This window comes from Somniosus microcephalus, unplaced genomic scaffold (assembly GCF_052327205.1).
Source record: "Somniosus microcephalus isolate GS21.2 unplaced genomic scaffold, FLI_Smic_1.0 unresolved_chr3, whole genome shotgun sequence".
NCBI classification, from domain to species: Eukaryota; Metazoa; Chordata; class Chondrichthyes; order Squaliformes; family Somniosidae; genus Somniosus; species Somniosus microcephalus.
The window spans coordinates 15,225,032-15,251,897 of NW_028225181.1; the positions used below are offsets into that span (position 1 = coordinate 15,225,032).

Genomic DNA, 26,866 nt, shown 5'->3' on the forward strand with positions numbered 1-26,866 from the left:
ACCCAATTGGGATCCTACATGCAGAACTCTGTAAAAGTATCCTCCGGACTCAAAGGAAAACCGTAAACAATGCATGCAGGGCAGAACTAGGCCAATATCCATTAATAATTACTATCCAAAAAAGAGCCACCAAATTTTGGAAACACCTAAAAATGAGCAACCCCCACTGCTATCATTACGAAGCCCTGAAATGCCATGAGAGGATCATAAAGAAGAATACCCTCAGTCAACTAGTCCTGGGACTCAGTGAAGTAACTACTAACAGTACTAACAATAACCAGCCCCAGGACAATGACATCGTAGCACAGAGAATTCGACCCAACACAATTGTCACTAAGCAAAAGGAAAAATATCTGTCATATTGGGCAGAAACAACAAAAACCCAAAACAAACTCAATTGCTACTTGGCCCTAAACAGACAGTACAACAGGGCTGAATACCTGACCACGGTAAAAGATAGCAAATTGAGAAAAACCTTGACTATGTACAGACTTAGTGAGCATAGCCTGGCTATCGAAAAAGGCAGACACAGGCAGACCCGGCTGCCAAGAGAGGACAGGATATGCTCCCACTGCAGTCAGGCAGTGGTGGAGACAGAGATGCACTTCCTCACAGCTTGTGGAAAATATCAGGGCATCAGGGAGAATTTCTACCCAAAATTCACAAAAATATGCCCTGAATTCAGAAATTTGAATGACGACCAAAAACTCCCATACCTACTAGGGGAAGAGAGAAATTGTGTAACCTTAGCGGCACACTATGTTACAGCTTGCCATAAACAGAGGGACAACCACTAAATATAAGAAGAGTATATACAAATTATATGAATGTATATTTATACACTCAGGGATATACCTGTTTATACACTGTATGGATAGATCTGCGTTTATGTGTTCATCATGCCAATAAAGCGATTTGAATTGAATTGAATTGAATTGGGTGCAGAGGAGATTAACCAGGATGTTACCTGGGCTGGAGCACTTCAGCTATGAAGAGAGACTGGACAGGCTGGGGTTGTTTTCCTTAGAGCAGAGAAGGCTGAGGGGGGACCTGATTGAGGTGTACAAAATTATGAGGGCCATAGATAGGATAGATAGAAAGGAACTTTACCCCTTAGTAGAGGGGTCAATAACCAGGGGACATAGTTTCCAGGTAAGGGGCAGGAGGTTTAGAGGGGATTTGAGGGGAAATTTCTTCACCCAGAGGGTTGTGGGGTCTGGAACTCACTGCCTGAAAGGGTGGTAGAGGCAGGAACCCGAACCACATTTGAAAAGTACTTGGATGTGCACTTGGGATGCTGTAACCTGCAGGGCCACGGACCAAGAGCTGGGACGTGGGATTAGGCTGGATAGCTCTTTGTTGGCCGGCGCGGACACGATGGGCCGAAATGGCCTCCTGCCGTGCTGGGATGGCATGAATGACGTATGAGGAGAGATTGGGTCGATTGGGCTTATAATCGCTGGAGTTTAGACGAATGAGAGGGGATCTCATTGAAACTTATAAAATACTAACAGGACTGGACAGACTAGATGCAGGAAGGATGTTCCCGATGGCCGGGGAGTCCAGAACCAGGGGTCACAGTCTAAGGATAAGGGGTAGGCCATTTAGGACAGAAGTGAGGAGGAATTTCTTCACCCAGAGAGTGGTGAACCTGTGGAATTCTCTACCACAGAAGGCAGTAGAAGCCAATTCATTAAATATATTCAAGAAGGAGTTGGATATATTTCTTAAGGATAAAGGGATCAAGGGATATGGGGAGAAGGCAGGGACAGGGTACTGAATTTGGATGATCAGCCATGATCACATTGAATGGTGGAGCGGGCTCGAGGGGCCGAATGGCCTACTCCTGCTCCTATCTTCTATGTTTCTATGTAACTTTCTATGAGGAGGCCGAGGTTGCGGGCGGTCTGCAGGGCAAGTGCTTTGAGGTGGGGGGGTCCGGCGGGTGTTGGAGCGGAGGGAAGACAATCTAGTTGGTGACTTAGGTGGGTGAGCGAGCACAGGGGTCGACGGGTGAGCGGGATTTGGTGTGAAGGGCTTCAAACCAGAGCTTTAAACAACTGCAACACAACCTCCACCCTCGCGGTAGACTCTGAAATAGTTCCCTGCTGTTGCCTTGTCCTTTCTCCTCGGGCGTGCCGTGCTAACCATATTTTTTATTCTCTTCGGCCCCCATTGTTGCAGCTTCCGATTGGAGAGAAAGCTATGGGTCCAATTGGAGCAAGTTGGCCCTGGCTCTCCTTGCCCTCTGTGGTCTTCTTGCCATCATCACTCTGGTGTTGCACTTCGAAGGTAAGTCGCCATTTTATATATTTTTTTGAAGATAGGATCAGGAGTAGGCCATTCGGCCCCTCGAGCCTGCTCCGCCATTCAATGAGATCATGGATGATCATCCAAATTCAGTACCCTGTCCCTGCCTTCTCCCCATATCCCTTGATCCCTTTAGCCTTAAGAAATATATCCAACTCCTTCTTGAATATATTTAATGAATTGGCCTCTACTGCCTTCTGTGGTAGAGAATTCCACAGGTTCACCACTCTCTGGGTGAAGAAATTCCTCCTCATTTCTGTCCTAAATGGCTTACCCCTTATCTTTAGACTGTGACCCCTGGTTCTGGACTCCCCGCCATCGGGAACATCCTTCCTGCATCTAGTCTGTCCAGTCCTGTCAGAATTTTATAAGTTTCAGTGAGATCCCCTCTCATTCTTCTAAACTCCAGCGAGTATAAGCCCAATCGACCCAATCTCTCCTCATACGTCGTTCCTGCCATCCCAGGTATCAGTCTGGTGAATCTTCGCTGCACTCCCTCCATGGCAAGAACACCCTTCCTCAGATAAGGCGACCAAAACTGCACACAATACTCAAGGTGTGGTCTCACCAAGGCCCTGTACAACTGCAGCAAGACATCCTTGTTCCTGTACTCGAACCCTCTCGCTACGAAGGCCAACATACCATTTGCCTTCTTAACCGCCTGCTGCACCTGCATGCTTACCTTCAGCGACTGGTGCACAAGGACACCCAGGTCTCGTTGCACTTCCCCTTCTCCCAATCTATTGCCATTCAGATAATCTGCCTTCCTGTTTTTGACACCAAAGTGGATAATCTCGCATTTATCCACGTTATATTGCATCTGCCATGCTTCTGCCCGATCACCCAACCTGTCCAAATCATGGTGGAGTTTCTCGGCATCCTCCTCACAGCACACACGCCCACCCAGCTTTGTGTCGTCTGCAAACTTGGAGATATTACATCTAGTTACCTCGTCTAGATCATTTATATATATTGTGAATCGCTGGGGTCCTAGGACCGATCCCTGCGGTACCCCACTAGTCGCTGCCTGCCACTCGGAAAAAGACCCGTTTATTCCAACTCTTTGCTTCCTGTCTGCCAACCAGTTCTCTATCCAAGACAGTAGCTTGCCCCCAATCCCGTGTGCTTTAACTTTACACGCTAATCTCTTATGTGGGACCTTATCGAAAGCCTTCTACAAGTCCAAATACACCACATCCACTGGTTCTCCCTTATCTAGTCTACCAGTTACATCCTCAAAAAAAATATCGAGTTTACATCGCGGGAACAGCAGAGAAAGCAGTCATTCGGTCCCGAAGTAGCAGTGCCGACATTTATGCTCAACGTGAGCCTCCTCCCACCCGACTTCATCTGCACCTTTCTCCCACATGTATTTATCTAGTGTCAGCCGTGACTCACCCTCGCCTCCGAGTCAAAAGGTTGTGGGTTCAAGTCCCTCTCCAGAGACTTGAGCACGAAAATCTAGGCTGACACTCCCAGTGCAGTGCTGAGGGAGCGCTGCACTGTCAAAGGGGCAGTACTGAGGGAGCACTGCACTGTCGGAGGGGCAGTGCTGAGGGAGTGCTGCACTGTCGGAGGGGCAGTGCTGAGGGAGCACTGCACTGTCGGAGGGGCAGTACTGAGGGAGCACTGCACTGTCAGAGGGGCAGTACTGAGGGAGCGCCGCACTGTCGGAGAGGCAGTACTGAGGGAGTGCTGCACTGTCGGGGGGGCAGTACTGAGGGAGTGCTGCACTGTCAGAGGGGCAGTACTGAGGGAGCACTGCACTGTCAGAGGGGCAGTACTGAGGGAGCGCCGCACTGTCGGAGAGGCAGTACTGAGGGAGCGCTGCACTGTCGGAGGGGCAGTACTGAGGGAGCACTGCACTGTCGGAGGGGCAGTACTGAGGGAGCACTGCACTGTCAGAGGGGCAGTACTGAGGGAGCGCCGCACTGTCGGAGGGGCAGTACAGAGGGAGCGCTGCACTGTCGGAGGGGCAGTACTGAGGGAGCGCTGCACTGTCGGAGGGGCAGTACTGAGGGAGTGCTGCACTGTCGGAGGGGCAGTACTGAGGGAGCGCTGCACTGTCGGAGGGGCAGTACTAAGGGAGTGCTGCACTGTCAGAGGGGCAGTACTGAGGGAGCACTGCACTGACGGAGGTGCAGTACTGAGGGAGCGCCGCACTGTCGGAGGGGCAGTACTGAGGGAGCACTGCACTGACGGAGGTGCAGTACTGAGGGAGTGCTGCACTGTCAGAGGGGCAGTACTGAGGGAGCACTGCACTGACGGAGGTGCAGTACTGAGGGAGTGCTGCACTGCCGGAGGGGCAGTACTGAGGGAGCGCTGCACTGTCAGAGGGGCAGTACTGAGGGAGCGCTGCTCTGTCAGAGGGGCAGTACTGAGGGAGTGCTGCACTGTCAGAGGGGCAGTACTGAGGGAGCGCTGCACTGTCGGAGGGGCAGCACTGAGGGAGCGCTGCACTGACGGAGGTGCAGTACTGAGGGAGTGCTGCACTGTCAAAGGGGCAGTACTGAGGGAGCGCTGCACTGTCGGAGGGGCAGTGCTGAGGGAGCGCTGCACTGTCAAAGGGGCAGTACTGAGGGAGCGCTGCACTGTCGGAGGGGCAGTGCTGAGGGAGCGCCGCACTGTCGGAGGGGCAGTACTGAGGGAGCGCCGCACTGTCGGAGGGGCAGTGCTGAGGGAGCGCTGCACTGTCGGAGGGGCAGTACTGAGGGAGCGCTGCACTGTCAGAGGGGCAGTACTGAGGGAGCGCCGCACTGTCGGAGGGGCAGTACTGCCCCATGAAAGTGCAGCACTCCCTCAGTACTGGCCCACCAACAGTGCAGCGCTCCCTCAGTACTGCCCCTCCGACAGTGCAGCGCTCTCTCAGTACTGCCCCTCCGACAGTGCAGCGCTCTCTCAGTACTGCCCCTCCAAAAGTGCAGCGCTCCCTCAGTACTGCCCCTCCGACAGTGCGGCACTCCCTCAGTACTGCACCTCCGACAGTGCAGCGCTCTCTCAGTACTGCCTCTCCGGCAATGCAACACTCCCTCAGTACTGCCCCTCCGACAGTACAGCGCTCCCTCAGTACTGCCCCTCCGACAGTGCAGCGCTCCCTCAGTACTGCCCCTCTGACAGAGCAGCGCTCCCTCAGTACTGCCCCTCTGACAGAGCAGCGCTCCCTCAGTACTGCCCCTCTGACAGTGCAGCGCTCCCTCAGTACTGCCCCTCCGGCAGTGCGGCGCTCCCTCAGTACTGCCCCTCCGACAGTGCAGCGCTCCCTCAGTACTGCCCCTCCGGCAGTGCGGCGCTCCCTCAGTACTGCCCCTCCGACAGTGCAGCGCTCCCTCAGTACTGCCCCTCCGACAGTGCAGCGCTCCCTCAGTACTGCCCCTCCGACAGTGCAGCGCTCCCTCAGTACTGCCCCTCCGACAGTGCAGCACTCCCTCAGTACTGCCCCTCGACAATGCAGCAGTCGCTCAGTACTGCTCCTCCGACAGTGCAGTGCTCCCTCAATATTACACCTCCGACAGTGCAATGCTCCCTCAGTACTGCTCCTCCAACAGTGCAGCGGTCCCTCAGTACTGCCCCTCCGACAGTGTGGAGCTCCCTCAATATTGCCCCTCCGACAGTGCAGCTCTCCCTCAGTACTGCCCCTCCGACAGTGCAGCGCTCCCACAGGACTGCCCCTCCTACAGTGCAGCGCTCCCTCAGTACTGCCTCTCCGACAATGAAGCGCTCCCACAGTACTGCCCCTCCGACACGGCATCACTGCCTCAGTACTGCCCCTCCGACACTGCAGCGCTCCCTCAGTACTGCCCGTCCAACAGTGCAGCGTTCCCAGAGGACTGCCCTTCCGACAGTGCAGAGCTCCCTCAGGACTGCCCCTCCGAATGTGCAGCGCTCCCTCAGTACTGCCCCTCCGACAGTGCAGCGCTCCCACAGTACTGCCCCTCCGACACTGCAGCGCTCCCACAGTATTGCCCCTCCGACACTGCAGCTCTCCCTCAGTACTGCCCCGCCGGCAGTGCAGCACTGCCTCAATACTGCCCCTGCCACATTGCAGCGCTCCCTCACTCCTGCCCCTCCAACAGTGCAATGCTCCCTCATAACTGCCCCTCCGACCCTGCAGTGCTCACTCAGTACTGCCCCTCAACAATGCAGCACTCCCTGTGTACTGCCACTCTGACGGTGCAGTGCTCCGTCAGTGCTGCCCCTCCGACAGTGTAGCGCCTCCTCAGTACTGCCCCTCCTACTGTGCAGTGCTCCCTCAGTACTGCCCCTCCGACAGTGCAGCGGTCCCTCAGTACTGCCCTTCCTACAATGCAGTGCTCCCTCATTGCTGCCTATCCGACTGCGCAGCACTCCTCAATACCGACCCTCCGATAGTGCTGCGCTACCTTTGTGCTGTGCCCTGACAGTGCAGCTGTCCCTCAGTACTGCCCCATGAAAGTGCAGCACTCCCTCAGTATTGCCCCTCCGACAGTGCAGCGCTGCATCAGAACTACCCCTCCGACAGTACAGTGCCCTCTCAGTACTGCCCCTCCTACGGTTCCACGTTCCCGCAATACTGCCTCTCCGACAGTGCAGCGCTCCCTCAGTACTACCCCTCCGACATGACAGCGCTCCCTCAGTGAAGCGCTCCCTCAGTGAAGCGCTTCCTCAGTCCTGCCCCTCCAAATGTGCAAGGCTCCCTCAGTACCGCCCCTCCGACAGTGCAGCACTCCCTCTGTACTGCCCCTCTGACAGTGCAGCGCTTCCTCAGTACTGCCCCTCCAAATGTGCAAGGCTCCCTCAGTACTGCCCCTCCGACAGTGCAGCGCTCCCTCAGTACTGACCCTCCAACAGTGCAGCGCTCCCTCAGTACTGCCCCTCCGACAGTGCGGCACTCCCTCAGTACTGCCCCTCCGACAGTGCAGCGCTCCCTCAGTACTGCCCCTCCAACAGTGCAGCGCTCCCTCGGTACTGCCCCTCCGACAGTGCAGCGCTCTGTCAGTACTGCCCCTCCGACAGTGCAGCGCGCCCTCGGTACTACCCCTCCAACAGTGCAGCTCCCCCTCAGTACTGCTCCTCCGACAATGCAGCGCTCCCTCAGTACTGCTCCTCCGACAGTGCAGTGCTCCCTCAGTATTGCCTCTCCGACAGTGCGGCACTCCCTCAGTACTGCCCCTCCGACAGTGCGGCGCTCCCTCAGTACTGCCCCTCCCACAGTGCAGCGCTCCCTCAGTACTGCCCCTCCGACAGTGCAGTGCTCCCTGAGTACTGCCCCTCCGACAGTGCAGCACTCCCTCAGTACTGCCCTTCCCACAGCGCAGCGCTCCCTCAGTACTGCCCCTCCGACAGTGCAGTGCTCCCTGAGTACTGCCCCTCCGACAGTGCAGCACTCCCTCAGTACTGCCCTTCCCACAGCGCAGCACTCCCTCAGTAGTGCCCCTCCGACAGTGGAGTGCTCCCTGAGTACTGCCCCTCCGACAGTGCAGCACTCCCTCAGTACTGCCCTTCCCACAGCGCAGCGCTCCCTCAGTACTGCCCCTCCGACAGTGCAGTGCTCCCTGAGTACTGGGCAAGCGGGGAGTGGCTGGCCTGGGATTATGGAGTCATGGAGTGTGTGCACTCGTGTGTGTGTGGAGTGTTGGGCGGACTGGAACCCTTTTGACTTGGATGCCAGAGCGAGAGAACTCCCATTACTGAGGCAAGTCCGAAGGGCTGAACATCGCTGGTTCAGGGTGACCCGAATTCTGACTGGTTTCATGTGCTGACCCACAGGCGTGCAGGTGGGGAAAAGAGAGGACAATGCAGTACTTGTCGTGCAGTCATTGGAATGGAAGACCACAAATTTGCAAAAGATGCTCACGGAAAAGGTGCTGGACTCAAAGTGCACGAGATACGAGGATATGTTCCTGCGCTGGCTGAATTCCTTCTGCAAAATCGTCAGTAAGTTATCGCACAATCTCGTGTACCCCCCTCCCGAATCCTGACACAGCAAGCGAGGAACCTCCTGCCCATCCCCCGAATCCTGACACAGCAAGCGAGGAACCTCCTGCTACTCCTCACTTTCTCTCAAAACCCTTCTTAAATCTCCCCTTCTGGTCAACCTCCCCTTAACCTTCTCTGCTCTAAGGAGAACAACCCCAGCTTCTCCAGTCTCTCCACATCACTGAAGTCCCTCATCCCTGGTACCATTCTGGTCAATCTCCCCTTAACCTTCTCTGCTCTAAGGAGAACAATCCCAGCTTCTCCAGTCTCTCCACATAACTGAATCCCTCATCCCTGGTACCATTCTGGTCAATCTCCCCTTAACCTTCTCTGCTCTAAGGAGAACAATCCCAGCTTCTCCAGTCTCTCCACATCACTGAAGTCCCTCATCCCCTGGTACCATTCTGGTCAATCTCCCCTTAACCTTCTCTGCTCTAAGGAGAACAATCCCAGCTTCTCCAGTCTCTCCACATCACTGAAGTCCCTCATCCCCTGGTACCATTCTGGTCAATCTCCCCTTAACCTTCTCTGCTCTAAGGAGAACAACCCCAGCTTCTCCAGTCTCTCCACATCACTGAAGTCCCTCATCCCCTGGTGCCATTCTGGTCAATCTCCCCTTAACCTTCTCTGCTCTAAGGAGAACAATCCCAGCTTCTCCAGTCACTCCACATCACTGAAGTCCCTCATCCCTGGGACCATTCTGGTCAATCTCCCCTTAACCTTCTCTGCTCTAAGGAGAACAATCCCAGCTTCTCCAGTCTCTCCACATCACTGAAGTCCCTCATCCCCTGGTACCATTCTGGTCAATCTCCCCTTAACCTTCTCTGCTCTAAGGAGAACAATCCCAGCTTCTCCAGTCTCCCCACATCACTGAAGTCCCTCATCCCCTGGTACCATTCTGGTCAATCTCCCCTTAACCTTCTCTGCTCTAAGGAGAACAATCCCAGCTTCTCCAGTCACTCCACATCACTAAAGTCCCTCATCCCTGGTACCATTCTGGTCAATCTCCCCCTTAACCTTCTCTGCTCTAAGGAGAACAATCCCAGCTTCTCCAGTCTCCACATCACTGAAGTCCCTCATCCCCTGGTACCATTCTGGTCAATCTCCCCTTAACCTTCTCTGCTCTAAGGAGAACAACCCCAGCTTCTCCAGTCTCCACATCACTGAAGTCCCTCATTCCCTGGTACCATTCTGGTCAATCTCCCCTTAACCTTCTCTGCTCTAAGGAGAACAACCCCAGCTTCTCCAGTCTCTCCACATCACTGAAGTCCCTCATCCCTGGTACCATTCTGGTCAACCTCCCCTTAACCTTCTCTGCTCTAAGGAGAACAACCCCAGCTTCTCCAGTCTCTCCACATCACTGAAGTCCCTCATCCCTGGTACCATTCTGGTCAATCTCCCCTTAACCTTCTCTGCTCTAAGGAGAACAACCCCAGCTTCTCCAGTCTCTCCACATAACTGAAGTCCCTCATCCCTGGTACCATTCTGGTCAATCTCCCCTTAACCTTCTCTGCTCTAAGGAGAACAACCCCAGCTTCTCCAGTCTCTCCACATAACTGAAGTCCCTCATCCCTGGTACCATTCTGGTCAATCTCCCCTTAACCTTCTCTGCTCTAAGGAGAACAACCCCAGCTTCTCCAGTCTCTCCACATCACTGAAGTCCCTCATCCCTGGTACCATTCTGGTCAATCTCCCCTTAACCTTCTCTGCTCTAAGGAGAACAACCCCAGCTTCTCCAGTCTCTCCACATCACTGAAGTCCCTCATCCCTGGTACCATTCTGGTCAATCTCCCCTTAACCTTCTCTGCTCTAAGGAGAACAATCCCAGCTTCTCCAGTCTCCCCACATCACTGAAGTCCCTCATCCCTGGTACCATTCCCTTCTGCACCCTCTCCAAGGCCTTGACATCCTTCCTAAAGTGCGGTGCCCTGAATTGGACACAATACTCCAGCTATGTTTTATAAAAGTTTAACATAACTTCCTTGCTCCTGGAACATGTAGAACCTAGGAACAGGAGTAGGCCATTTAACCCCTGCAGTCTGTTGCACTATTTAATGAGATCATGGCTGATGTCCTTTAGGGAAGGAAATCTGCCATCCTTACCCGGTCTGGCCTATGTGTGACTCCAGACCCACAGAAATGTGGTTGACTCTTAACTGCCCTCTGAAAATGCGGCTCACCACCACCTTCTCAAGGGCAATTCGGGATGGGCAATAAATGCTGGCCTTGCCAGCGACGCCTACATCCCGTGAATGAATCAATTACAAGAAAGATCTTTGACCTAACTCCATATACCCGCCTTTGCCCCATAGCCCTTAATACATTTGGTTGACAAAAACCTATCAATCTCAGATTTAAAATTAACAATTGACCCAGCATCAATTGCCGTTTGCGGAAACATAGAAACATAGAAGATAGGATCAGGAGTAGGCCATTCGGCCCCTCGAGCCTGCTCCGCCATTCAATGCGATCATGGCTTTTCATCCAAATTCAGTACCCGGTCCCTGCATTCTCCCCATATCCCTTGATCCCTTTAGCCTTAAGAAATATATCCAACTCCTTCTTGAATATATTTAATGAATTGGCCTCTACAGCCTTCTGTGGTAGAGAATTCCACAGGTTCACCACTCTCTGGGTGAAGAAATTCCTCCTCATCTCTGTCCTAAATGGCTTACCCCTTAGCCTTAGACTGTGACCCCTGGTTCTGGACTCCCCGACCATCGGGAACATCCTTCCTGCATCTAGTCTGTCTAGTCCTGTTAGAATTTTATAAGTTTCAATGAGATCTCCTCTCATTCTTCTAAACTCCAGCGAGTGTAAGCCCAATCGACCCAATCTCTCCTCATACGTCATTCCTGCCATCCCAGGTATCAGCCTGGTGAATCTTCGCTGAATTCCCTCCATGGCAAGAACATCCTTCCTCAGATAAGGCGACCAAAACTGCAGACAATACTCAAGGTGTGGTCTCACCAAGGCCCTGTACAACTGCAGCAAGACATCCTTGTTCCTGTACTCAAACCCTCTCGCTACGAAGGCCAACATACCATTTGCCTTCTTAACCGCTGATGGGCCTTCAATAACCACAAAACTAGAAGTTATAGACTTAAACAAGTTGGCTTTTAATCACTAAGATCAGAGCTAACACCTCAACACGCCGACTGGTTCACAGGAATGAGTCATACAGATCCTGGGATCTTTATGTAAGAGAAGTCAGGGGCGGAGCCAAGAGCCAAGACCTGGAACCTCCCAGGTTAGTCGGGAAAGAGGAAGTGAAACTATACACAGTGGGGGAGGGTAATATACATGAGTGCAAAACGAATACAGGATCAAGACAAACAGATTTCATTACAACCGCCTACTGCACCTGCATGCTTACCTTCAGCGATTGGTGCACAAGGACACCCAGGTCTCGTTGCACTTCCCCTTCTCCCAATCTATTGCCATTCAGATAATAATCTGCCTTCCTGTTTTTGACACCAAAGTGGATAACCTCGCATTTATCCACGTTATATTGCATCTGCCATGCTTCTGCCCAATCACCCAACCTGTCCAAATCATCCTGGAGTGTCTCTCTGGAAGAAAGTTACAAACTTCTAGCACCCTTTGTGTGTAGAAGTGTTTCCTCATTTAATTCCTGAAAGGTCTGGCCCTAATTTTTAGACTGTGTCCCCCAGTCCTAGAATCCCCAACCAGCGGAAATAGTTTCTCTCTCTACCCCATCAGTTCCACTTAATATCCTGAAAACGTCGATCAGACTACCCTTTAACCTTCGAAATTCCAGGGAATAGCTTCTCCTCATAATTTAACCCTCGAAGTCCAGGTATCATTCTGGGAAATCGAAGCTGCTCTCCCTCCAACTCTGTGTACTCTGTACCTCTGTTTATATAGCCTGGTAAAATAGTGCTGGAGAAATGAATGGGACTGAAAGCCGATAAATCGCCAGGGCCTGATAATCTGCATCCCAGAGTACTAAAAGAGGTAGTCATGGAAATAGTGGTTGTCATGTTCCAAAATTCTATAGATTATGGAACAGTTCCTGCAGATTGGAGGGTGGCAAATGTAACCCCACTATTTAAAAAAGGAGGGAGAGAGAAAACAGGGAACTACAGACCGGTTAGCCTAACATCAGTAGTAGGGAAAATGCTAGAGTCTATTATAAAGGGTGTGATAACAGGACACTTAGAAAATATCAATGGGATTAGATAAAGTCAACATGGATTTATGAAAGGGAAATTGTGTTTGACAAACCGACTGGAGTTTTTTGAGGATGTAACTGGTAGAATAGATAAGGGAGAACCAGTGGATGTGGTGTATTTAGATTTTCAGAAGGCCTTTGATTAAAGTCCCACATAAGAGGTTAGTGTGCAAAATTAAAACACATGGGATTGGGGGTAATATACTGGCATGGATTAAAAATTGGTTAACAGACAGGAAACAGAGAGTAGGAATAAATGGGTCTTTTTCAGGGTGGCAGGCGGTGACTAGTGGGGTACCGCAGGGATCAGTGCTTGGGCCCCAGCTATTCACAATATATATCAATGATTTGGGTGAGGGAACCAAATGTAATATTTCCAAGTTTGCTGACGACACAAAACTAGGTGGGATTGTGAGTTGTGAGGAGGATGCAAAGAGGCGTCAAGGCGATTTAGACAAGTTGAGTGAGTGGGCAAATACATGGCAGATGCAGTATAACATGGATAAATGTGAAGTTATCCACTTCGGTAGAAAAACAGAAAGGCAGAGTATTATTTAAATGGTGCTAGATTGGGAAATGTTGATGTACAAAGGGACCTGGGTGTCCTTGTACACCAGTCACTGAAAACAAACATGCAGGTGCAGCAAGCAGTTAGGAAGGCAAATGATATGTTGGTCTTCAGTGCAAGAGGATTTGAGTACAGGAGCAAGGATGTCTTACTACAGTTATACAGGGCCTTGGTGAGACCACACCTGGAGTAGTGTGTGCAGTTTTAGTCTCCTTACCTAAGAAAGGATATACTTGCCATAGAGGGAGTGCAGCGAAGGTTCACCAGACTGATTCCTGGGATGCCAGGACTGTCGTATGAGGAGAGATTGGGTCGACTAGGCCTGTATTCACTAGAGTTTAGAAGAATGAGAGGGGATCTCATTGAAACGTATAAAATTCTGACAGGGCTGGACAGACTGGATGCAGGGAGGATGTTTCCCCTGGCTGGGGGTCTAGAACGAGGGGTCACAGTCTCAGGATACGGGGTAGGACATTTAGGACTGAGATGAGGAGAAATTTCTTCACTCAGAGGGTGGTGAACCTGTGGAATTCTCTACCACAGAAGGCTGAGGAGGCCAAGTCACTGAATATATTTAAGAAGGAGATAGATAGATTTCTAGACACAAAAGGCATCAAGGGATATGGGGAGAGAGCAGGAATATGGTATTGAGATAGAAGATCAGCCATGATCATAGAAACATAGAAGATAGGAGCAGGAGTAGGCCATTCGGCCCCTCGAGCCTGCTCCGCCATTCAATGCGATCATGGCTGATCATCCAAATTCAGTGCCCTGTTCCTGCCTTCTCCCCATATCCCTTGATCCCTTTAGCCTTAAGAAATATATCCAACTCCTTCTTGAATATATTTAATGAATTGGCCTCTACTGCCTTCTGTGGTAGAGAATTCCACAGGTTCACCACTCTCTGGGTGAAGAAATTCCTCCTCATCTCTGTCCTAAATGGCTTACCCCTTATCCTTAGACTGTGACCCCTGGTTCTGGACTCCCCGACCATCGGGAACATCCTTCCAGCATCTAGTCTGTCCAGTCATGTTAGAATGTTATAAGTTTCAATGAGATCCCCTCTCATTCTTCTAAACTCCAGCGAGTACAAGCCCAATCGACCCAATCTCTCCTCATACGTCATTCCTGCCATCCCAGGTAGCAGTCTGGTGAATATTCGCTGCACTCCCTCTATGGCAAGAACATCCTTCCTCCGATAAGGCGACCAAAACTGCACACAATACTCAAGGTGTGGTCTCACCAAGGCCCTGTACAACTGCAGCAAGACATCCTTGTTCCTGTACTCGAACCCTCTCGCTACGAAGGCCAACATACCATTTGCCTTCTTAACCGCCTGCTGCACCTGCATGCTTACCTTCAGCGACTGGTGCACAAGGACACCCAGGTCTCTTTGCACTTCCCCTTCTCCCAATCTATTGCCATTCAGATAATAATCTGCCTTCTTGTTTTTGACATATTGAATGGCGGAGCAGGCTCGAAGGGCCGAATGGCCGACTCCTGCTCCAAATTTTTCTATGTTCCTGTCTCACCATTTCATTTCCCCTCCCCAGACTGCACCAGTGAACTGTGCCACAAGAACTGGACCCCGCACCAAGGCAGCTGCTATTTCTTCTCAAAGTCCAAACTGGGCTGGGAGGAAAGCCGGCAGGAGTGCATCTCGCACGGGTCCGAACTCCTGGTGATCCGCAACACGAAAGAGCAGGTAGGCAAGGGGACCCAACCTACGCACAGCAAGACCCCAGCTGAGCGGCCAGCCTGATCCCTTTGCGTTCCCTTGTGTGTAGGAGGTTGAGGCGGTGATCTGATGGACGATTGAATGGTTTGAGAGGGTAGGTAGAGAGAGCAACGATTTCCTCTGGTGGGGTGCGGGTTGTCCAGAACAAGGAGGACATAACCTTCAGATTAAAGCTCGGCCATTCAGGGGTGATGTCAGAAAGAACTTATTCACACAAAAGGGGTAGTGGAAATCTGGAAATCTCTCCCACCAAAAAAGCTGTGAAATTGAGAATTTGAGAAGAGAGAATGATAGATTTTTGTTCGGTAAGGGTATTAAGGGTAATGGAACCAACATGGATTGATGGAGTTAAGATATATATCAGCCATGATCTAACTGAATGGTGAAACAGGCTCAAGGGGCAGTGTAGAGGGAGCTTTACTCTGTATCTAACCCGTGCTGTACCTGCCCTGGGAGTGTTTGATGGGACAGTGTAGAGGGAGATTTACTCTGTATCTAACCCGTGCTGTACCTGCCCTGGGAGTGTTTGATGGGACAGTGTAGAGGGAGCTTTACTCTGTATCTAACCCATGCTGTACCTGCCCTGGGAGTGTTTGATGGGACAGTGTAGAGGGAGCTTTACTCTGTATCTAACCCATACTGTGCCTGCCCTGGGAGTGTTTGATGGGACAGTGTAGAGGGAGCTTTACTCTGTATCTAACCCATGCTGTACCTGCCCTGGGAGTGTTTGATGGGACAGTGTAGAGGGAGCTTTACTCTGTATCTAACCCATGCTGTACCTGCCCTGGGAGTGTTTGATGGGACAGTGTAGAGGGAGCTTTACTCTGTATCTAACCCATGCTGTACCTGCCCTGGGAGTGTTTGATGGGACAGTGCAGAGGGAGCTTTACTCTGTATCTAACCCGTGCTGTACCTGCCCTGGGAGTGTTTGATGGGACAGTATATAGGGAGCTTTACTCTGTATCTAACCCGTGCTGTACCTGCCCTGGGAGTGTTTGATGGGGCAGTGTAGAGGGAGCTTTACTCTGTATCTAACCCGTGCTGTACCTGCCCTGGGAGTGTTTGATGGGACAGTGTAGAGGGAGCTTTACTCTGTATCTAACCCGTGCTGTACCTGCCCTGGGAGTGTTTGATGGGACAGTGTAGAGGGAGCTTTACTCTGTATCTAACCCATGCTGTACCTGCCCTGGGAGTGTTTGATGGGACAGTGTAGAGGGAGCTTTACTCTGTATCTAACCCATACTGTGCCTGCCCTGGGAGTGTTTGATGGGACAGTGTAGAGGGAGCTTTACTCTGTATCTAACCCATGCTGTACCTGCCCTGGGAGTGTTTGATGGGACAGTGTAGAGGGAGCTTTACTCTGTATCTAACCCATGCTGTACCTGCCCTGGGAGTGTTTGATGGGACAGTGTAGAGGGAGCTTTACTCTGTATCTAACCCGTGCTGTACCTGCCCTGGGAGTGTTTGATGGGACAGTGCAGAGGGAGCTTTACTCTGTATCTAACCCGTGCTGTACCTGCCCTGGGAGTGTTTGATGGGACAGTGTATAGGGAGCTTTACTCTGTATCTAACCCCGTGCTGTACCTGCCCTGGGAGTGTTTGATGGGACAGTGTAGAGGGAGCTTTACTCTGTATCTAACCCGCGCTGTACCTGCCCTGGGAGTGTTTGATGGGACAGTGTAGAGGGAGCTTTACTCTGTATCTAACCCATGCTGTACCTGCCCTGGGAGTGTTTGATGGGACAGTGTAGAGGGAGCTTTACTCTGTATCTAACCCGTGCTGTACCTGCCCTGGGAGTGTTTGATGGGACAGTGTAGAGGGAGCTTTACTCTGTATCTAACCCATGCTGTACCTGCCCTGGGAGTGTTTGATGGGACAGTGTAGAGGGAGCTTTACTCTGTATCTAACCCGTGCTGTACCTGTCCTGGGAGTGTTTGATGAGACAGTGTAGAGGGAGCTTTACTCTGTATCTAACCCGTGCTGTACCTGCCCTGGGAGTTTGATGGGACAGTGTAGAGGGAGCTTTACTCTGTATCTAACCCGTGCTGTACCTGCCCTGGGAGTGTTTGATGGGACAGTGTAGAGGGAGCTTTACTCTGTATCTAACCCGTGCTGTACCTGCCCTGGGAGTGTTTGATGGGACAGTGTAGAGGGAGCTTTACTCTGTATCTAACCCATACTGTGCCTGCCCTGGGAGTGTTTGATGGGACAGTGTAGAGGGAGCTTTACTCTGTATCTAACCCGTGCTGTACCTGCCCTGGGAGTGTTTGATGGGACAGTGTAGAGGGAGCTTCACTCTGTATCTAACCCGTGCTGTACCTGCCCTGGGAGTGTTTGATGGGACAGTGTAGAGAGAGCTTTACTCTGTATCTAACCCGTGCTGTACCTGCCCTGGGAGTGTTTGATGGGACAGTGTAGAAGGAGCTTTACTCTGTATCTAACCCGTGCTGTACCTGCCCTGGGAGTGTTTGATGGGACAGTGTAGAGGGAGCTTTACTCTGTATCTAACCCGTGCTGTACCTGCCCTGGGAGTGTTTGATGGGACAGTGTAGAGGGAGCTTTACTCTGTATCTAACCCATGCTGTACCTGCCCCGGGAGTGTTTGATGGGACAGAGTAGAGGGAGCTTTACTCTGTATCTAATCCGTGCTGTACCTGCCCTGGGAGTGTTTGATGGGACAGTGTAGAGGGAGCTTTACTCTGTATCTAACCCGTGCTGTACCTGCCCTGGGAGTGTTTGATGGGACAGTGTAGAGGGAGCTTTACTGTGTATCTAACCCGTGCTGTACCTGCCCTGGGAGTGTTTGATGCGACAGTGTAGAGGGAGCTTTACTCTGTATCTAACCCGTGCTGTACCTGCCCTGGGAGTGTTTGATGGGACAGTGTAGAGGGAGCTTTACTCTGTATCTAACCCGTGCTGTACCTGCCCTGGGAGTGTTTGATGGAACAGTGTAGAGGGAGCTTTACTCTGTATCTAACCCGTGCTGTTCCTGCCCTGGGAGTGTTTGATGGAACAGTGTAGAGGGAGCTTTACTCTGTATCTAACCCGTGCTGTACCTGCCCTGGGAGTGTTTGATGGGACAGTGTAGAGGGAGCTTTACTCTGTATCTAACCCGTGCTGTACCTGCCCTGGGAGTGTTTGATGGGACGGTGTAGAGGGAGCTTTACTCTGCATCTAACCCGTGCTGTACCTGCCCTGGGAGTGTTTGATGAGACAGCGTAGAGGGAGCTTTACTCTGTATCTAACCCGTGCTGTACCTGCCTTGGGAGTGTTTGATGGGACAGTGTAGAGGGAGCTTTACTCTGTATCTAACCCGTGCTGTACCTGCCCTGGGAGTGTTTGATGGGACGGTGTAGAGGGAGCTTTACTCTGTATCTAACCCGTGCTGTACCTGCCCTGGGAGTGTTTGATGAGACAGTGTAGAGGGAGCTTTACTCTGTATCTAACACCGTGCTGTACCTGCCCTGGGAGTGTTTGATGGGACAGTGTAGAGGGAGCTTTACTCTGTATCTAACCCGTGCTGTATCTGCCCTGGGAGTGTTTGATGGGGCAGTGTAGAGGGAGCTTTACTCTGTATCTAACACCGTGCTGTACCTGCCCTGGGAGTGTTTGATGAGACAGTGTAGAGGGAGCTTTACTCTGTATCTAACACCGTGCTGTACCTGCCCTGGGAGTGTTTGATGGGACAGTGTAGAGGGACCTTTACTCTGTATCTAACACCGTGCTGTACCTGCCCTGGGAGTGTTTGATGGGACAGTGTAGAGGGAGCTTTACTCTGTATCTAACCTGTGCTGTACCTGTCCTGGGAGTGTTTGATGGGACAGTGTAGAGGGAGCTTTACTCTGTATCTAACCCATGCTGTACCTGCACTGGGAGTGTTTGATGGGACAGTGTAGAGGGAGCTTTACTCTGTATCTAACCCGTGCTGTACCTGCCCTGGGAGTGTTTGATGAGACAGTGTAGAGGGAGCTTTACTCTGTATCTAACCCGTGCTGTACCTGGCCTGGGAGTGTTTGATGAGACAGTGTAGAGGGAGCTTTACTCTGTATCTAACCCGTGCTGTACCTGCCCTGGGAGTGTTTGATGGGACAGTGTAGACGGAGCTTTACTCTGTATCTAACCCGTGCTGTACCTGCCCTGGGAGTGTTTGATGGGACAGTGTAGAGGGAGCTTTACTCTGTATCTGACCCGTGCTGTACCTGCCCTGGGAGTGTTTGATGAGACAGTGTAGAGGGAGCTTTACTCTCTATCTAACCCGTGCTGTACCTGCCCTGGGAGTGTTTGATGGGACAGTGTAGAGGGAGCTTTACTCTGTATCTAACCCGTGCTGTACCTGCCCTGGGAGTGTTTGATGGGACAGTGTAGAGGGAGCTTTACTCTGTATCTAACCCGTGCTGTACCTGCCCTGGGAGTGTTTGATGGGACAGTGTAGAGGGAGCTTTACTCTGTATCTAACCCATGCTGTACCTGCCCCGGGAGTGTTTGATGGGACAGAGTAGAGGGAGCTTTACTCTGTATCTAATCCGTGCTGTACCTGCCCTGGGAGTGTTTGATGGGACAGTGTAGAGGGAGCTTTACTCTGTATCTAACCCGTGCTGTACCTGCCCTGGGAGTGTTTGATGGGACAGTGTAGAGGGAGCTTTACTGTGTATCTAACCCGTGCTGTACCTGCCCTGGGAGTGTTTGATGCGACAGTGTAGAGGGAGCTTTACTCTGTATCTAACCCGTGCTGTACCTGCCCTGGGAGTGTTTGATGGAACAGTGTAGAGGGAGCTTTACTCTGTATCTAACCCGTGCTGTTCCTGCCCTGGGAGTGTTTGATGGAACAGTGTAGAGGGAGCTTTACTCTGTATCTAACCCGTGCTGTACCTGCCCTGGGAGTGTTTGATGGGACAGTGTAGAGGGAGCTTTACTCTGTATCTAACCCGTGCTGTACCTGCCCTGGGAGTGTTTGATGGGACGGTGTAGAGGGAGCTTTACTCTGCATCTAACCCGTGCTGTACCTGCCCTGGGAGTGTTTGATGAGACAGTGTAGAGGGAGCTTTACTCTGTATCTAACCCGTGCTGTACCTGCCTTGGGAGTGTTTGATGGGACAGTGTAGAGGGAGCTTTACTCTGTATCTAACCCGTGCTGTACCTGCCCTGGGAGTGTTTGATGGGACGGTGTAGAGGGAGCTTTACTCTGTATCTAACCCGTGCTGTACCTGCCCTGGGAGTGTTTGATGAGACAGTGTAGAGGGAGCTTTACTCTGTATCTAACACCGTGCTGTACCTGCCCTGGGAGTGTTTGATGGGACAGTGTAGAGGGAGCTTTACTCTGTATCTAACCCGTGCTGTACCTGCCCTGGGAGTGTTTGATGGGGCAGTGTAGAGGGAGCTTTACTCTGTATCTAACACCGTGCTGTACCTGCCCTGGGAGTGTTTGATGAGACAGTGTAGAGGGAGCTTTACTCTGTATCTAACACCGTGCTGTACCTGCCCTGGGAGTGTTTGATGGGACAGTGTAGAGGGACCTTTACTCTGTATCTAACACCGTGCTGTACCTGCCCTGGGAGTGTTTGATGGGACAGTGTAGAGGGACCTTTACTCTGTATCTAACACCGTGCTGTACCTGCCCTGGGAGTGTTTGATGGGGCAGTGTAGAGGGAGCTTTACTCTGTATCTAACACCGTGCTGTACCTGCCCTGGGAGTGTTTGATGAGACAGTGTAGAGGGAGCTTTACTCTGTATCTAACCCGTGCTGTACCTGCCCTGGGAGTGTTTGATGGGACAGTGTAGAGGGAGCTTTACTCTGTATCTAACCCGTGCTGTACCTGCCCTGGGAGTGTTTGATGGGACAGTGTAGAGGGAGCTTTACTCTGTATCTAACCCGTGCTGTACCTGCCCTGGGAGTGTTTGATGGGGCAGTGTAGAGGGAGCTTTACTCTGTATCTAACACCGTGCTGTACCTGCCCTGGGAGTGTTTGATGGGACAGTGTAGAGGGAGCTTTACTCTGTATCTAACACCGTGCTGTACCTGCCCTGGGAGTGTTTGATGGGACAGTGTAGAGGGACCTTTACTCTGTATCTAACACCGTGCTGTACCTGCCCTGGGAGTGTTTGATGGGACAGTGTAGAGGGACCTTTACTCTGTATCTAACCCGTGCTGTACCTGCCCTGTGAGTGTTTGATGGGACAGTGTAGAGGGACCTTTACTCTGTATCTAACCCGTGCTGTACCTGCCCTGGGAGTGTTTGATGGGACAGTGTAGACGGAGCTTTACTCTGTATCTAACCCGTGCTGTACCTGCCCTGGGAGTGTTTGATGGGACAGTGTAGAGGGAGCTTTACTCTGTATCTGACCCGTGCTGTACCTGCCCTGGGAGTGTTTGATGAGACAGTGTAGAGGGAGCTTTACTCTCTATCTAACCCGTGCTGTACCTGCCCTGGGAGTGTTTGATGGGACAGTGTAGAGGGAGCTTTACTCTGTATCTAACCCGTGCTGTACCTGCCCTGGGAGTGTTTGATGAGACAGTGTAGAGGGAGCTTTACTCTGTATCTAACCCGTGCTGTACCTGCCCTGGGAGTGTTTGATGGGACAGTGTAGAGGGAGCTTTACTCTGTATCTAACCCATGCTGTACCTGCCCTGGGAGTGTTTGATGGAACAGTGTAGAGGGAGCTTTACTCTGTATCTAACCCGTGCTGTACCTGCCCTGGGAGTGTTTGATGGGACAGTGTAGAGGGAGCTTTACTCTGTATCTAACCCATGCTGTACCTGCCCCGGGAGTGTTTGATGGGACAGAGTAGAGGGAGCTTTACTCTGTATCTAATCCGTGCTGTACCTGCCCTGGGAGTGTTTGATGGGACAGTGTAGAGGGAGCTTTACTCTGTATCTAACCCGTGCTGTACCTGCCCTGGGAGTGTTTGATGGGACAGTGTAGAGGGAGCTTTACTGTGTATCTAACCCGTGCTGTACCTGCCCTGGGAGTGTTTGATGCGACAGTGTAGAGGGAGCTTTACTCTGTATCTAACCCGTGCTGTACCTGCCCTGGGAGTGTTTGATGGGACAGTGTAGAGGGAGCTTTACTCTGTATCTAACCCATGCTGTACCTGCCCCGGGAGTGTTTGATGGGACAGAGTAGAGGGAGCTTTACTCTGTATCTAATCCGTGCTGTACCTGCCCTGGGAGTGTTTGATGGGACAGTGTAGAGGGACCTTTACTCTCTATCTAACCCGTGCTGTACCTGCCCTGGGAGTGTTTGATGGGACAGTGTAGAGGGAGCTTTACTCTGTATCTAACCCGTGCTGTACCTGCCCTGGGAGTGTTTGATGGGACAGTGTAGAGGGAGCTTTACTGTGTATCTAACCCGTGCTGTACCTGCCCTGGGAGTGTTTGATGCGACAGTGTAGAGGGAGCTTTACTCTGTATCTAACCCGTGCTGTACCTGCCCTGGGAGTGTTTGATGGGACAGTGTAGAGGGAGCTTTACTCTGTATCTAACCCATGCTGTACCTGCCCCGGGAGTGTTTGATGGGACAGAGTAGAGGGAGCTTTACTCTGTATCTAATCCGTGCTGTACCTGCCCTGGGAGTGTTTGATGGGACAGTGTAGAGGGAGCTTTACTCTGTATCTAACCCGTGCTGTACCTGCCCTGGGAGTGTTTGATGGGACAGTGTAGAGGGAGCTTTACTGTGTATCTAACCCGTGCTGTACCTGCCCTGGGAGTGTTTGATGCGACAGTGTAGAGGGAGCTTTACTCTGTATCTAACCCGTGCTGTACCTGCCCTGGGAGTGTTTGATGGAACAGTGTAGAGGGAGCTTTACTCTGTATCTAACCCGTGCTGTTCCTGCCCTGGGAGTGTTTGATGGAACAGTGTAGAGGGAGCTTTACTCTGTATCGAACCCGTGCTGTACCTGCCCTGGGAGTGTTTGATGGGACAGTGTAGAGGGAGCTTTACTCTGTATCTAACCCGTGCTGTACCTGCCCTGGGAGTGTTTGATGGGACGGTGTAGAGGGAGCTTTACTCTGCATCTAACCCGTGCTGTACCTGCCCTGGGAGTGTTTGATGAGACAGTGTAGAGGGAGCTTTACTCTGTATCTAACCCGTGCTGTACCTGCCTTGGGAGTGTTTGATGGGACAGTGTAGAGGGAGCTTTACTCTGTATCTAACCCGTGCTGTACCTGCCCTGGGAGTGTTTGATGGGACGGTGTAGAGGGAGCTTTACTCTGTATCTAACCCGTGCTGTACCTGCCCTGGGAGTGTTTGATGAGACAGTGTAGAGGGAGCTTTACTCTGTATCTAACACCGTGCTGTACCTGCCCTGGGAGTGTTTGATGGGACAGTGTAGAGGGAGCTTTACTCTGTATCTAACCCGTGCTGTACCTGCCCTGGGAGTGTTTGATGGGGCAGTGTAGAGGGAGCTTTACTCTGTATCTAACACCGTGCTGTACCTGCCCTGGGAGTGTTTGATGAGACAGTGTAGAGGGAGCTTTACTCTGTATCTAACACCGTGCTGTACCTGCCCTGGGAGTGTTTGATGGGACAGTGTAGAGGGACCTTTACTCTGTATCTAACACCGTGCTGTACCTGCCCTGGGAGTGTTTGATGGGACAGTGTAGAGGGACCTTTACTCTGTATCTAACACCGTGCTGTACCTGCCCTGGGAGTGTTTGATGGGGCAGTGTAGAGGGAGCTTTACTCTGTATCTAACACCGTGCTGTACCTGCCCTGGGAGTGTTTGATGAGACAGTGTAGAGGGAGCTTTACTCTGTATCTAACCCGTGCTGTACCTGCCCTGGGAGTGTTTGATGGGACAGTGTAGAGGGAGCTTTACTCTGTATCTAACCCGTGCTGTACCTGCCCTGGGAGTGTTTGATGGGACAGTGTAGAGGGAGCTTTACTCTGTATCTAACCCGTGCTGTACCTGCCCTGGGAGTGTTTGATGGGGCAGTGTAGAGGGAGCTTTACTCTGTATCTAACACCGTGCTGTACCTGCCCTGGGAGTGTTTGATGGGACAGTGTAGAGGGAGCTTTACTCTGTATCTAACACCGTGCTGTACCTGCCCTGGGAGTGTTTGATGGGACAGTGTAGAGGGACCTTTACTCTGTATCTAACACCGTGCTGTACCTGCCCTGGGAGTGTTTGATGGGACAGTGTAGAGGGACCTTTACTCTGTATCTAACCCGTGCTGTACCTGCCCTGTGAGTGTTTGATGGGACAGTGTAGAGGGACCTTTACTCTGTATCTAACCCGTGCTGTACCTGCCCTGTGAGTGTTTGATGGGACAGTGTAGAGGGAGCTTTACTCTGTATCTAACCCGTGCTGTACCTGCCCTGGGAGTGTTTGATGGGACAGTGTAGAGGGAGCTTTACTCTGTATCTAACCCGTGCTGTACCTGCCCTGGGAGTGTTTGATGGGGCAGTGTAGAGGGAGCTTTACTCTGTATCTAACCCGTGCTGTACCTGCCCTGGGAGTGTTTGATGGGAGAGTATAGAGGGAGCTTTACTCTGTATCTAACCCGTGCTGTACCTGCCCTGGGAGTGTTTGATGAGACAGTGTAGAGGGAGCTTTACTCTGTATCTAACCCGTCCTGTACCTGCCCTGGGAGTGTTTGATGGGACAGTGTAGATGGAGCTTTACTCTGTATCTAACCCGTGCTGTACCTGCCCTGGGAATGTTTGATGGGACAGTGTAGAGGGAGCTTTACTCTGTATCTAACCCGTGCTGTACCTGCCCTGGGAGAGTTTGATGGGACAGTGTAGAGGGAGCTTTACTCTGTATCTAACCCGTGCTGTACCTGCCCTGGGAGAGTTTGATGGGACAGTGTAGAGGGAGCTTTACTCTGTATCTAACCCGTGCTGTACCTGCCCTGGGAGAGTTTGATGCGACAGTGTAGAGGGAGCTTTACTGTGTATCTAACCCGTGCTGTACCTGCCCTGGGAGTGTTTGATGGGACAGTGTAGAGGGAGCTTTACTCTGTATCTAACCCGTGCTGTACCTGCCCTGGGAGTGTTTGATGGGGCAGTGTAGAGGGAGCTTTACTGTGTATCTAACCCGTGCTGTACCTGCCCTGGGAGTGTTTGATGGGACAGTGTAGAGGGAGCTTTACTCTGTATCTAACCCGTGCTGTACCTGCCCTGGGAGTGTTTGATGGGACAGTGTAGAGGGAGCTTTACTCTGTATCTAACCCGTGCTGTACCTGCCCTGGGAGTGTTTGATGGGACAGTATAGAGAGAGCTTTACTCTGTATCTAACCCGTGCTGTACCTGCCCTGGGAGTGTTTGATGGGACAGTGTAGAGGGAGCTTTACTCTGTATCTAACCCGTGCTGTACCTGCCCTGGGAGTGTTTGATGGGACAGTGTAGAGGGAGCTTTACTCTGTATCTAACCCGTGCTGTACCTGCCCTGGGAGTGTTTGATGGGACAGTGTAGAGGGAGCTTTACTCTGTATCTAACCCGTGCTGTACCTGCCCTGGGAGTGTTTGATGGGACAGTGTAGAGGGAGCTTTACTCTGTATCTAACCCGTGCTGTACCTGCCCTGGGAGTATTTGATGGGACAGTGTAGAGGGAGCTTTACTCTGTATCTAACCCGTGCTGTACCTGCCCTGGGAGTGTTTGATGAGACAGTGTAGAGGGAGCTTTACTCTGTATCTAACCCGTGCTGTACCTGCCCTGGGAGTGTTTGATGGGACAGTGTAGAGGGAGCTTTACTCTGTATCTAACCCGTGCTGTACCTGCCCTGGGAGTGTTTGATGGGACAGTGTAGAGGGACCTTTACTCTGTATCTAACACCGTGCTGTACCTGCCCTGGGAGTGTTTGATGGGACAGTGTAGAGGGACCTTTACTCTGTATCTAACCCGTGCTGTACCTGCCCTGTGAGTGTTTGATGGGACAGTGTAGAGGGACCTTTACTCTCTATCTAACCCGTGCTGTACCTGCCCTGGGAGTGTTTGATGGGACAGTGTAGAGGGAGCTTTACTCTGTATCTAACCCGTGCTGTACCTGCCCTGGGAGTGTTTGATGGGACAGTGTAGAGGGAGCTTTACTCTGTATCTAACCCGTGCTGTACCTGCCCTGGGAGTGTTTGATGGGGCAGTGTAGAGGGAGCTTTACTCTGTATCTAACACCGTGCTGTACCTGCCCTGGGAGTGTTTGATGGGACAGTGTAGAGGGAGCTTTACTCTGTATCTAACACCGTGCTGTACCTGCCCTGGGAGTGTTTGATGGGACAGTGTAGAGGGAGCTTTACTCTGTATCTAACACCGTGCTGTACCTGTGCTGGGAGTGTTTGATGGGACAGTGTAGAGGGAGCTTTACTCTGTGTCTAACCCGTGCTGTACCTGCCCCGGGAGTGTTTGATGGGACAGTGTAGAGGGAGCTTTACTCTGTATCTAACCCGTGCTGTACCTGCTCTGGGAGTGTTTGATGGGACAGTGTAGAGGGAGCTTTACTCTGTGTCTAACCCGTGCTGTACCAGCCCTGGGAGTGTTTGATGGGACAGTGTAGAGGGAGCTTTACTCTGTATCTAACCCGTGCTGTACCTGCTCTGGGAGTGTTTGATGGGACAGTGTAGAGGGAGCTTTACTCTGTGTCTAACCCGTGCTGTACCAGCCCTGGGAGTGTTTGATGGGACAGTGTAGAGGGAGCTTTACTCTGTATCTAACCCCTGCTGTACCTGCTCTGGGAGTGTTTGATGGGACAGTGTAGAGGGAGCTTTACTCTGTATCTAACCCGTGCTGTACCTGCCCTGGGAGTGTTTGATGGGACAGTGTAGAGGGAGCTTTACTCTGTATCTAACCCTTGCTGTACCAGCCCTGGGAGTGTTTGATGGGACAGTGTAGAGGGAGCTTTACTCTGTGTCTAACCCGTGCTGTACCAGCCCTGGGAGTGTTTGATGGGACAGTGTAGAGGGAGCTTTACTCTGTATCTAACCCCTGCTGTACCTGCCCCGGGAGTGTTTGATGGGACGGTGTAGAGGGAGCTTTACTCTGTGTCTAACCCGTGCTGTACCTGCCCTGGGAGTGTTTGATGAGACAGTGTAGAGGGAGCTTTACTCTGTGTCTAACCCGTGCTGTACCTGCCCTGGGAGTGTTTGATGGGTCAGTGTGGAGGGAGAT

The 26,866-nt window shown here is 51.8% G+C and overlaps 1 protein-coding gene across 4 annotated transcripts in view; it reads left to right on the top strand.

Moving 5' to 3' along the window:
- Nucleotides 1-26,866, top strand: part of LOC147091218 (C-type lectin domain family 17, member A-like) — a 61,237-nt gene that overhangs the window by 3,608 nt on the left and 30,763 nt on the right. For 3 of the 4 annotated variants that reach the window (XM_085976683.1, XM_085976682.1, XM_085976685.1), the window contains exons 2-4: nucleotides 2,185-2,292; nucleotides 8,056-8,223; nucleotides 14,582-14,733. In XM_085976683.1, coding sequence (XP_085832809.1) covers nucleotides 2,185-2,292; nucleotides 8,056-8,223; nucleotides 14,582-14,733 — 428 coding nt within the window. The remainder of the gene's footprint in view (nucleotides 1-2,184; nucleotides 2,293-8,055; nucleotides 8,224-14,581; nucleotides 14,734-26,866) is intronic. The other variant, XM_085976684.1, reaches the window with a different exon arrangement.